This window comes from Thunnus maccoyii, chromosome 12, assembly GCF_910596095.1.
Source record: "Thunnus maccoyii chromosome 12, fThuMac1.1, whole genome shotgun sequence".
In the NCBI taxonomy this organism is placed as follows: Eukaryota; Metazoa; Chordata; class Actinopteri; order Scombriformes; family Scombridae; genus Thunnus; species Thunnus maccoyii.
The window spans coordinates 10,174,564-10,187,849 of NC_056544.1; the positions used below are offsets into that span (position 1 = coordinate 10,174,564).

Below are 13,286 nucleotides of genomic sequence, written 5' to 3' on the forward strand. Positions count from 1 at the left end.
TTCATTTCTCCTCTCAGGAATGAAGAGCTTCTCAGTAATCATTTCACACGTAACATGTGGAAATAGAGTTACTGTTGCATGAACAAATTTATATAACAAAAAGCGTGCAAATGGAAAGGACAGACGAGACTCTGTTTCTATTTCTGGTATTTCTGCTCACTGATTTTAAGACTTGGACTTAAGGTGGTACCAGCAAAAAAAAACATCTGAGAAAGGACACAATTCAAAGCTGATTTTACTCATCAACCATGATTTAGATGTAAATACTTAAAATTTAATTTATACATTTTTCATTACTGTGTGATGGATAAATTATCAATAGACTGAGGTTGGTTGAAGTCAAGCGTCTCTTTAATTCAAACAGAACATATGTTGCAGACGCGGAGAGTCCGCAGAGTCTCCGTGGAGAATTCTGACAAGACAAAGGAAAGTCACTAGTATATATTAACGGCCTTGATGCCCTTGGGAGGCACCTTTAACAGACCTAGACAAAGCTTTACAGAGCTCTCCCTTCCACATGATGACCATGATGTCTGTATGACTATCATAGTGTTCCCTTAACTAATGCATGGATTTTTCTATCACTGTGCATCAAACTTACAGACACATACAAACTAAATGTTCATAAAGTTTTCATCAGAAATTCTTTCTACCAAAGAAATAGTCCTGACAAAAAGTTAGCAGATTTTCCAGAGTTACAGGGAAACCAGGACACAAAATCAGCACCAGCCACCAGCCAAATACTGGTAAAATATGCAAGTGGCTGGTAGGTTCTCACCAGCCAAAAAAACAAAACAATGGTAATCTATTGAGTGGCTGGTAAAATTTGAACATTCACTTGACATTTGGCTGGTGTACAAAAAAATTCATTTTGCACCCTGAGGGAAACTGTTTGTAGAAAAAGGCGTAGCTGTTTATTTTCTGAAATGTAATTTTTGATGCCATGTGCACCACAACAAAATCTTATTCACCTCCATAGTCTGAGACAAAACTTAGACAAAATGTAACCAAAACTATCTTAGCGGGAAGATACCACTAGAGATAAGTGAGTGAGAAAATATGGAACACATGGTGGAAAGAAATGGCTGCTTCTGTGATGAAGTGTTAATCAATTTGAAGGATTTAAGGGTTCTAACTCTCGTAAAAATAGCTTTCTCTATGTGTAATGTTTTCTGTAGAAAGACTCAATATTGAGATTTTCTGCCAGTGTCCTCTCGTCTCTTCCTTTCTCATGCCATGGTCTGTGTTAATCAATGTTGCGCTGTCCTCTTTTCCAGTTTTCCACATGACCCATGCGTTTCCCTTTTAAGCTCTCGAGGCCATTTGAGCCGACATTCAGAAGAAGTCCGCACACTTGAGCACACACTGGATACAAGCCTGAAACCCACCTGCCTTCAGTATGGACCTGAGATACCTGTTGATAGCTTCAGCTCTCGTTCTGGGGGCCACACTCACCATCTCACTGGCAGACCGCACCTCACATTGCAAAGTCAAATGGTAATGTAGATTAATTTTGAGCATTTATGTGTAGTGAGCACTGATACAGAAGCAGTTAAAGTACTTTTATTTACAGATTTAATTCACTTTTTATGCTTTTATGGCTTTTATGGAAACTTTAAGTGAATTTTCTGTATTTTTCTAAAATGTAAAACTATTTTAGTTGACTATTAATGTCCCTGCTGCAGCTGGTGTTTCTGCTATTAATGCTCACAGAGCAGATGCAGCATCATGTGACCAGCAAGACATAGAAAATGCTTTATGATGGTGTTTGGATTTCTTGAAATACACCGCCATCATGGCATAAAAGGGTCAAATGCTTGTTAGATGAAGTAGATGAATTTGAAGTTCTGTGCAGTGTGATTTCTCACGCTTGTTATCTTGGATATGTGGAGACTACAGGACTCACAAGACTCACATTAGTCGTATCAATGCAGAGAAACTGAAATTTTGATGATTGAAAGAATATAAAGCCGGAGCATTTTCTGATAAGTGAAGTTATTTATTAATCGAATATTTTTGTGGTGTTTTTGAATACTGGAGCCCTTAACTGTTTATGAATAACATTACAGTAACACATCTTACACTCACTGCTCTGCTCTGCAGGTTGTTCGGCATCCCGTGCGAAACTGTCCAAGGATCTCTGGTGAGCCAGATCAAGGCCTGGCAGATCAGGCAGAGCTGTCTATATGCAGGAGAGAGGTGCTCATATGAGGTCAGAACATCTCAGTCAACTAACATATTGTTGAATTAATAATTAATAATTATTTCATTAGGAGCCAGAAAAAAAAGTGCTTTTTTGTGTGTAAAAACATTTTCAGCATTAATTTATAAGGGACATTAGCAAAGACAGTTATTGTGTATTATATAAACATCTTTAATAAATTATGTACACAGTCCACAGTGCAGTGGTTTTTAATAGACCATCACAACTTTTGGACACTTGCTGTCGATAGTGTCTGTTAGCAGGTGAAGAAAACACTGAAAACACCTTTTATCCTTTCATATGCCAATGACACACATGTGTTTATGAGATATTAAACAGTACAATGTGTTTTTTCCAGTTTTTCTCAGTGAACACACCATCTTCCTCTTCTTGAAAGTAGCTTTTGTACCTCAGTGCTTATTGATACATTATGTAACGTTCCTCTTGATTTTTTGTTCTTGCCCTTATTTTGATTTTATTTATATTTTGGATCTGTTTGTGTTCATGCTGCCTACAGAAGGATCCTTCCCAGCTTCTTTTGCCTTTTAAATGACATTTTTTAGGTTTCTCTGTCTTTAGTGGTGGTCCTAACGTGATATGACAAAACAATTTAATAACTTTGGCTTGGGGCTAAACTGGAACCACTAAAGCCCCCTAATCTTGGCAAGTGGCTGACAGGCATTATGGTTTTAACCATAAACAGCAGTACATGATCCACAGAATGTAATTGTTCAAAAAGTTCAATATACAGTGTTCCTGTCAGCCTTTTCTGAATCTGAAATGTGCTGCAGCTTGTGTCATCAATTCCTTACGTGATCAAAGCCACGCACACGTCTCCGAGCACGAGGAGAGTGAGCGACCTTGAGTTCCTTCTGGAGCAGTCTACCATCTGCAAAGTGACTGTAAGTGTGACCTTTCTGAATCAGCAAAACAGACATGATGAGATGCAGCTCTTACAAAACCTAAACTGTGCCCTCACTCTAAAGCAATCCTTTTAATCCTCCTCAACTCTGACTCACAACAAGCTTTACTAAAGACCTCAGGATTTAATTCAAGTGAATTCCAAATTTAGATCCCAAAATTTACAAAAATATGTCCGGCCGACTTTTGACCAATTGTGTCAATTTTGTTTATCATAAACACACTGAATTTGGGGTTCGAATATCTGACCAAGTGTCATATAGTTTTAATAAAATGATGAAACAAGCAGACAGTGTATGTGTGTGATGTTGTGATACAGCGAGGAAAAATGTTATTTTCCTGACTAAAAGCAATTTAAAGGGAGAAATCAGAGTTCAGAGGGTTAATCAGCTTTGGTCACAGACATTCCTCTCAGACATACTGTTTCCCTTTTGGTGCTTCATGAAAAACATCTTCTGATGTTTCTAACGTGCAGGGAGAAGCCGTGTCCGAGTTCACCAAAGATCCTGCTGATAACAGCACCAACTTTTGCAGCCTCCAGAACCTGATGTCAGGTGAGTATCATCTCTCTTTAGATAAGACGTGGATGCCACAAAAGTGGACTATGCTGGTGACCTCAGGTTTCATTACCAGGATATCATGATAACAATGTGTGTGTGTGTGTGTGTGTGTGTGCTTTTCCCTGTTCAGGAAGTAAACTGGTCGATGCTGAGGGATACAAAGAGTTTAGCAACAAGTGGATCTGTCCTGGGTTTGATACGGCCAACTGCACCTTATAACGTACATCTTCCTGACTCCAAATGTCACTTCATATGCAGAATTAACAGCTCTGAAAGGATTGGTTCTTAAGAGTGTATTTTGCTTTCCCTTTTGTTCCCATGTGCATCATTGTTTTTTTTATTCAAGTGTTATCCTTTTCTTATAACATGCATTAAAAAAATATTCAACTCAACTGTATTTTCTCCGAAACCAGCTGCAAATCAGTTACTAGTGACAAAGACTTTTACATTCTTAAACCACCAGTGCTCACAGACTTTACTTGAATAGTATTTAAATATTGGTGATTGTGAGCAGTCTGTTCTTAGAAAAAGTAATGAAATAAAAATAAAATCTATTTGGAAAGCAGCTAAAGTGCTTTAAACCAGAATTACTGTTTATATGCTGAAATTAAGAGAAAGTTGTATCAAATGTAACCCCTAACCCTAATCCAAGTTTGATTTGTTTACATGAGGCACAAAAACACAGAGTAGTAGCTACATGCTACAGAGAGCCAAAGTGAAACCCAAACTTCTCATTTAACATCCCACTGACATTTGTAACGATGGCTGGAACAAACCCTTACTCATCAATATGTCATGTTGTTTACTCCATATGTGTAGATAAGGATGGTCACCAGCAGACATTACAGCTAAAAGGTTGGAACATTTTTGAAAAATGTTTGTGAATATTATGGAAATTGATAACACCAAGTTATGATGATGTAAGTCATCGTCTGTGCCTGTAAATCTTCATTGGAGCTGCAGTTTTTTTGTTTGCCAATAAATGTATCATTGTTTAACTTTGTTAAAATCATGAATGTTTCCTTTAAAAAAAAATAAAGTAGGGGATGCCAATTTGTCCAAAGTTATGGAAATTAAACCCCGAGCAGGAACAAGCTTTAATGTTTCAGAAGGACTGATGGCTGCAATATGAATAACTGAGCTTACAATGATGAAACAGCACCCTCTTGTGGAGAATTTGCAGCTTGCTAAAGGTGAATTGGTAGTTTGTGAGTTACAACTCAGTTCTACAAGGTGCTTTACCTCTAATAAAAGTATCTCAGATAACAGCTTGCATGACTCAGTGTGTGCAGACAAACCACAGGCAGACAGTTTAGGTTAGTCAGATAATCCACTGTAATGTCTGTGGGGTGTGTGTTGTTGTAAGATTTGGTGAAAAGCTTCATTAAAATTGTCAAAATAGAAAAAGAAGAAGAAGAGTGCTTTATTGATCCCCATGGGGAAATTGATCCTCTGCATTTGACCCATCCTATACACACACACACACACACACACACACACACACACACACACACACACACACACACACAATGGGCAGCCACAGTGCAGTGTCCAGGGACCAGCTCCAGTTCTTTTGCCTCAATCAGGGACACTGACACGAGTATTAACCCTGACATACATGTCTTTGATGGTGGGAGGAAGCCGGAGCACACAGTGGAAACCCAAACAGAAAAGACTTGAGATGGCCAGGGTTCAAACCCAGGACCTTCTTGCTGTGAGGCAACAGTGCCAACCAGTGAGCCACCGTGCTGCATTTACTTAAAAACAGCAATACTGAAATACACTCAAGGTTACATTTATGAAACACAATATGTCAAACTATTGAAAATAAGGACAATCAGAGGATAAAATTCAATCATATTTGATGCTTCATCAAACAATGTGAGACAATAAAAAAGTGATGAGTTTACTTCTTCTCACAAGTCTAAAAAACAAGTTGCATATCTGCAATCATCTTTCAGCTATTTTGTTTCAGTCCTCACAGAAGATATCCCTTCATCTCTGTAGTACATTATATCACATTTACAGACGAAAGCAACAGTTTGTTAAGTGCCTGCTTGTTCTTGGTAAGTCATTTGAGATGCCAGGCCTTTTTTTAACTTGACCTCGCAGAAGTTATCCTCACAAATGTTGTGAGCGTGTGCTCTGCCACTCTGTCCATGCAAGGCCTTGTTTTTCTGCATTCCGGGAGCAAGAACGCAGGCACACGGTTGGGACTGAGGCCAAAAGCAGGCTAGTAAAGGACGGGCGATGTCTGCAGCTCATTGTGTTTTACCACCTGCTTGTGTTTCTGTCTCAATGTCAAATTCGGTCAGGCAGCAGTAGAGCACCTTCTGGGTGTATCTGGTGGCCAATGCTGGGAGAGGAGGAAAGATGTGGGAGGTGATGGGAAAAGACAGAGGGAGTAGAGGGGTCAGATACAGCTGACTCTGATCACAGCTGATGATTAATGCTGTATTTCGAAAGTGATTTCAAATCAGGAGGAGCAGATAACAAACTGGGTAAAGAGTGCATAAAGATGAACACAGTCATCTCATGACTCATGTACTCTTGGAGAAAAGATATGACTAAGCACTTTGGTTTCTTCCTTTTCTGATGTTTTAGCATGACTCATCAAACACAGGACAGAATTTAACAGATTTAATACACACCCTACTGCACAGAAATATTACATTGTGATCTGTGAGACATTTAAGTCTAAACCTTACCGTTTAACTTGCGCATGAATGTGGGCCTCCTCTCCTCAGGCAGGTAAATGGCCACATAATAGACTGGCACACCAGAAAGTGCAATAGCAATTCCTATGAGAGAATTGATGGTGTCTCCGTAGAGAGGGACGATGACTAAGAACACACTGCACAGACAGTAGATGAAGGGGAAGAACAAGGTCAACTGTGGAGAGAAGAAGACACATTTGATTAGCTTGTGAAATGGTGGAGAAAAACAGGCAGCTGATGTTAGGATGTACATGAACGTCTAACAAGCAAAGTCAATTGAAGACGATTTAAAAAAAAAAAAAAAAAAAAAGCTTCTTCCTTCAGATCATCAAGATGGTGAACTCTGACCTTTGTACAACCTCAGCCTTGTTTAGCACATTGTCCCTTTGTGTGTATACAATATATTGTTGTATAGTTTGCCTCACAACATATGTACATTTTACATTTTTATATACAGAAAATTTGCACAGCCTACATACACACCTGGCCATACACTTCAACATTTTGATACTTATATTATATATATTTATAATCTTTATCTTCGAATTTTATCATTTATATTTCTACTATTACTACTACTACTTTATTTTTACTCTTATTGTAATTATTATCCTTTATAAACTCACCGTTAAAGCACAACCTTAACACTATACTGCTCTGCATTTCACTGAGAACACTGTATGAGCATGTGACCAATGAAACCTTTTAAACTTTAATATTTAATCTAATTGTAACACAGACAAAAATGGGGCTCAAAGTGGACTTTTGATATTATTGCAGAAATTCTGTTACTTCAAACTACACCAATATTTGAAACACTTACAGGAAGTGCAATAATATATATATATATATATATATATATATATATGTATTCACATATATATATACACACCATATGCATGTAAATATATTTAATAAGAATCTGAAGAGTGAATAAAGCAGCACCTTCACAGGCCTGTGTCTGTCTGGCTGAGTGATGCGCATGTAGATGAGGCCGGCAACAGACAGACCCACAAAGAACCAGTAGCTGAAGCTGAAATAGTTGATGAGCTGGAACACGTCCTCCACGCACAGAAAGATCAGACCCATTACGCCCTGCAGCCACACAGCACGATGAGCAGTTACTTATCATTCTAACAGAACATTCATTAATATATCAGCGTGTTTCTGCACATCGTGGCAGCCTTTCAACTGACACAGATGTGTATGCATTTGTGGTATTTGATGTTGATTTGAATTGAAGAGTGAAGTAAAGGCTCCTCACATTGAACAGCAGCGCAGGTATTGGTGTGTAGCGCTCCAGGTGGATCAGACTGAGGCTGTCAGGGAGGTGGCCCTCTCTGGCTCCGACGAAAAACAAGCTGCATGATGGGTACAAGATGGGAACAAGGAAAGATTGACTGGGAAAATTCTCCTACAGTTTCATCATGATATAAACATAAAATCAGGTGCCTGCACAGTATTTTTGTGATTACCGTGAGGCGGCAATGACAGAAGCATTGAGTCCTCCGTAGCAGGACATGGCCACTGAAACGGGGATGATCCATTTGAAAGGGCCCAGGACTTCATTCCCAAATGTCTGCGGGATCAGATTGGTCAATTACAAACTTCTCGCTCTGGGTCAAGAAATTTGATCAAAACAGCACATTAATGCCTCACACCACAAAAGCAACTTCCACTTTAGTCTTGTTTTCATCTCAGGGTGAAAAACTGCTTGGGTCAACTATATTTATATTTAGCAGCAGAGATCTCACTCAAGTGACTGTTGTGGCCTCACCACAGCAACGGCATCACTGGCCAGCAGAGACGGCATGTCCAGAACGACATAGTACGCCACGTTGGTCAGCAGGTAGATGATGGTCACTATGGGCATGGAAATAGCGATGGCCAGGGGCAGATTCCTACAAAGACAGTGAAGATAAACACACAGACAAAGAGGTTAATGACTAATTGAAAACCTGCAGTAAAAGTATTAAAAAAGTATGAAAAAAAAATACACACAATGACCATTTTCATTCCGTCCAGCTATGTGTTTCTGTTAAAACTGCACTAGTCATATCAGCTACACCTGAGCAATACAAACAGTAACAAGGATGAAGATCAATGAGCTGAAGAATTGTATCTGGCCGTGCTGCTACAAGTCTTATAAAAGAGATATTTTACCTCAAGAGACTTCCTGGTTAAATAAAGGATAAATAAATGTGTGACTAACTGTAATTTGGGATAAAATGATACTACACAGTATAATCAGTCATCCCATCAGTGCTCATGAATGAGCGTCTCATAAACTTTCACCTTTTACTGTAACATACAGTGACTCTATTTAATCTGCTCAGAAGCACCATTAATCTCCAACTTAGTAGCGTCGCCGTCCAAAATTAGAACTGAGCAGAATTCTTGTTAGTGAACCAAAAGCAGGAAACATGTCCACATGGACTTGTGTGTGTGTGTGTGTGTGTGTGTGTGTGTGTGTGTGTGTGTGTGTGTGTGTGTGTGTGTGTGTTACTTCTCTGGATTCTTAATCTCCTCTGTGACAAAGTTGAGTGTGTCCCAGCCACAGTAGGAGAACAGAGCTGAGTAGAGGGCCAAAGCAATGGAACCGGGATCTGTGGAGGAGTCCTCAAATGGACTCTCGAAGGTCTTTGTTTCTCCTTCGCAGAGAGAAATTAAGGTTTTACACACTTTATCTTGTTTCCACTGATGCATTCATACATTTTGTTTCATCTTACCACTAGCTATCTTCAGGAGTCCCACAACAATGATGAGGAGAAGTGCCATGAGTTTGGCATAAGTGAAGATGTCCTGGACCAGAGTCCCCCATTTCACGTAGGCACAGTTGATGAAGATGAGTATACCTGGATAAACCAGAGAAATGAGACAATGTGATCACTGAACGAGGCCTGATGTAGTTTCTGATACAGCTTCTGCTTTCATGTTTAGTTGCGTTTGGGCCACACGAGACCATTGACCAAGTTCTCTCTGTGTCATATGGGTCGCATGTTGTATTTGATACAGAAAGAGAAACTCAGTTCTTTGTAGACCAGCTCATGACTGGCATTGCTGCTCTCTCACCCAAATACCAACCCTGAGAACTGCATTCTTCACAGCACAAAGCCAGGCTGTGATATTTCTACAGCACAGACAGTCTAACTATAGCTGATGCCAGTCTCACACAAGGTTACTGAGGCTGTAACCGGGTTGAACAGATGTTTTGCCCATGTCATCATACATAGGTAGCACTAAAGCTCTTTTTTTTTAAAAATCTAATTTTTATGTCTACACTAACAAATACATTGCATTTCCTGTGACTCCTTTGTGATAAAAGCAACAGTTGCATGCTTTCAATGTGAAGCAGCAGCAGCAGCAGGAGGAAATGTCGGGTTAGCAGAGTGAACAGTAAACAGCGAGGCTAATATCAGTGAGATAAAATTACACACAGTGTCGCTGCATTACATGCTGCATCGTTTGGCTAGAGCTGTGAAGGCAATTTTAATCCAGTGTGGGAATGTCAGACTCTGCCACTTACAATGGAAACTATTATATAAAGAAGGTAATAACAGAATTTAAATACATTGAATGGCTATTGTTGAAGAAATGCAGATCATAAATACTATTAAAAATGGGGTTTGATTTCATGATCTGAGAATTATAACTTTAAGAGTGTTTTGTTTCAATCTCTGCCTGCAGCAGAGTAGTGAAAAATACTCCTTGGGGTCAAGCTGACATCCGGAGCTGGACTGAGACCAAACTGAGCAGTGGAGTGTACATTTCACTAGATGGCAGAAGGGTAGATGGCGATTTTCTGCTTGTTTTTTTCTACACAAGTCAAAATAATGGCATTGATTGATGTTTTTCATTGTACCGAATGCATGCAAACATTTTGATGAGTTTAATAAGTTTGAGATTGTCAATTAATCACACTAATTTTGTTTGCAGTCTGTTTTTCTCGGTGATGAACCTCATCTCACAAACTCATTCAAACACAGGCGCGTTTCTTACAGAGGCAGGCCGCAGCAATAAGGCGGACAGCATCATACGGCGGCTGGCAGGTTGGGTAGAAAGACTCCAACAGGTAGCTGGCGAAGGTCAGTGAAATTATAGCCTGGCTGGCTGGCTCGATCAGCAGGATGGACGTCCACAGACGGATGAAAGCCAGAAAGCCACCAAACGACTCCAGGATGTAGGCGTAACTGGCTCCAGACTTGGTGATGGTGGTGCCAAGCTCTGCATAGCACAAAGCCCCAAACACGGAGAAGATACCTCCAATAGCCCAAATCACCAAGGATAGGCCGTAAGAGGCGCTGTGTATCAGTACCCCCTTTGGTGAGACAAAGATCCCAGAGCCAATCATGTTGCCCACGATGAGACAGATCCCATTGATGAGGGAGATTTCTCTCTTCAAATGCATTTTCTCTCCTTTCCCACCAGTTGGGGCCTTCAAGTCTTCTTCAGATGGAGTCCGTGATCTTGCACAAATGGTCTGGGACATGATCCCCATCTTTTGCCGCAGATCCCCCATTAGTCCAGCAGTGCTGAAGTGGAGGATCATAGAGCAAGTAAAGATTATTACAAGTTTGTTTGATTCCAAACAAATGACATGATTCTTCTAGTTTATAATGTAAGTAAACAACTCCAAATATCACATATACACCCACATTTATCAACACAGTCCACTTTTTATGCCTCCAGACATGAAAATAAACATACTTATCAGATGCAGTAATTGATGACAAGAATATAAAAGTGAGCTTACCTTATTTCAAAGATCAACAGGTGTGTTTGTCCCTCTGAACATGTAGAGTCTTTCTCAAGTCACTGTGGCTTCTCTGAACCAGGCGAGCAGTGAAACATTGGTGAGATCACATCTGAGAAGTAGCAACAAGACGGTCGATGTTGCAATCCCTGCTGCCCCGCACAACCACAACCAGTGTTTTTCCAGCGCCAGGCGAACCGTACTCTCGTGTTCCCCCCCGTGCTATTTTCAGAGACGAGCAGACCTCGTCCCTGCCCCCAGGGAGCGAAGACAGAGGAGGCCCAGCTGCTTCTGGGTCAACATAGTACATTGTGATCAACCTAATAGCTGCTACTCTACCAGTCACTCACTTGCTGTACATTATTTATCTTTGTTCTTTGCATCCCAATCAGCAGCTTTATATAGATGATAACATTATATGAGCTAACTGTGCTAACTGTGTACTTAAACTGCCCTTGGATTAGTGTTACATAAAAAGAAATCAAGAATAAATGAGCCAGAAGTAAAAACAGTGAACTCATTTTATTGAAGACTTTGATACAATATTTGAAAAAATCCTTTGTTTCTGTTAAAACCACAGTTACACATCAACCAAACTTTATGCAATACTTTGTATAATTGTTTGATGAACTGACACTGATAATGATAATGAGCACTAAATTATGCAGGTATTTTGCAGAAGGCATTTCTACGGATACAACAAATGAGATCACAGAAAAAAATAATATATATATATATATATATATAAAAAAAGATGAAACAATCATCTACAGTACAAAATATGTTACAACATATTCAGGCTATCAAATTTGTCGCATTTTTTCACTCAACGTTGCTTGATATGTGTGTAAAAAGGCTTTTGCATGTTGATTATAGTTGAGGCCGAAAGCAGAATATGAGGCACAGTTGTCATAGACAAGGCAATATGGAAGCATATTGACCTCGCTCGGCCTTCCTGTGGGCCGCTGCTAAGTGACATTACATGACTTCTTGAAAGAATGTGTTCTTTACCAAGAACTGCCTGCTCTGGCTCACTTCCCAAAAGTTCGTCACTGAATTGCAATTTACTCTGGACCTTTTGATGGGAAAACTGTGCATCCTTAAAATGAGGAGATTTAGAAGAAGAAGAAATGTGAACAAAATAAATGTTCTTCAGTGTTGAATTCATAGATGTGCAGACTGTTAATGCCACACCTACAATACTGTCATTTCAGCACCCATTTTGAGGAAGTGGAGGCAGTGTTAATGAGAAACTGTTCACACACACACGTGCACACAACATACACACTAGAGCTGAAACGATAAGTTGATTCATCAGTAGTGGATCAACAACTGTTACAATTTTGATAAACAACTGCTTAAGTTAGTTTTAAGCAAGAATTTTTAAAAAAAAAGTTTTTTCCATCATCTTTTTAAATGAAAATATTAGCCGTTTTCTTTGTCTTCTATGATAGTAAATTGGATATCTTTGGCTTTTAAAATGTCAGTTGGACAATTCAAACAATCTGAAGATGTCACTTTGAAGTGATGATTTTTTTCACAGTTTTTAGACATTTTATAGATCAAATCGAGAAAATAAATAATGCAGCTCTAATAACACACACATACACACACACACATACACACGTAAGAAAGATTGAAAGTGATAACTGTGTCATGGAAGCAGAAATCATTTGTTTCTTTTTTTTTTTCCTAATTTGGACAGTGAGCAGCGAAGAGGCAGACAGGAAACGAGGGGAGAGAGAAAGAGATGGGTGTGACAAGCAACACATTTCCCTATCTGGAATCCAACCAGGAACGTTGTGGTTATGTGGCATCCGTGGTAACCATTTAGCTACTGTGGTGCTCCAAATCAGTGTTTGACTGTAATGCTTTTTTGGCACAAAGAATATATATATATATATATATATATACACTGTATGTATGACTGTAGTAACTGAACAGGTGTGACGTGTATTTGTATCTTCTTGCTTGTAGCAGGATTATGCCTTGAATGCTACTGATCTGTCTACAAGGAACTGACAGAGAAAGTTATTTTATAAACAGGCGTTACTGTCATTGAGCAGGTGAGGCAGCGCAGCTACAGTAGAAAAAGTTGAACGAGTCATAAACAATTAACTACTTAAACTGTA

At 39.4% G+C, this 13,286-nt stretch overlaps 1 protein-coding gene and 1 long non-coding RNA gene across 2 annotated transcripts; one reads left to right on the forward strand and one right to left on the reverse strand.

Annotated features, from left to right (window-relative positions):
• The first annotated feature begins 2,969 nt into the window (after positions 1-2,969).
• On the forward strand, positions 2,970-4,091 carry LOC121909301. Its single transcript, XR_006099405.1, has 3 exons — positions 2,970-3,105; positions 3,600-3,678; positions 3,815-4,091. It is a non-coding gene; the product is annotated as an uncharacterized LOC121909301 (long non-coding RNA).
• A 994-nt stretch (positions 4,092-5,085) lies between these two features.
• On the reverse strand, positions 5,086-11,339 carry LOC121908418 (Y+L amino acid transporter 2). The gene is made up of 10 exons (XM_042428413.1): positions 11,155-11,339; positions 10,401-10,933; positions 9,131-9,256; positions 8,908-9,052; positions 8,179-8,302; positions 7,877-7,980; positions 7,666-7,762; positions 7,347-7,496; positions 6,393-6,576; positions 5,086-6,040 (listed from the first exon to the last, which is right to left on the reverse strand). Exons 2-10 carry the CDS (start codon positions 10,918-10,920, stop codon positions 5,946-5,948), a joined length of 1,545 nt encoding a protein of 514 aa, XP_042284347.1. The 5' UTR covers positions 10,921-10,933; positions 11,155-11,339; the 3' UTR covers positions 5,086-5,945.
• Between the last annotated feature and the right edge of the window lie 1,947 nt (positions 11,340-13,286).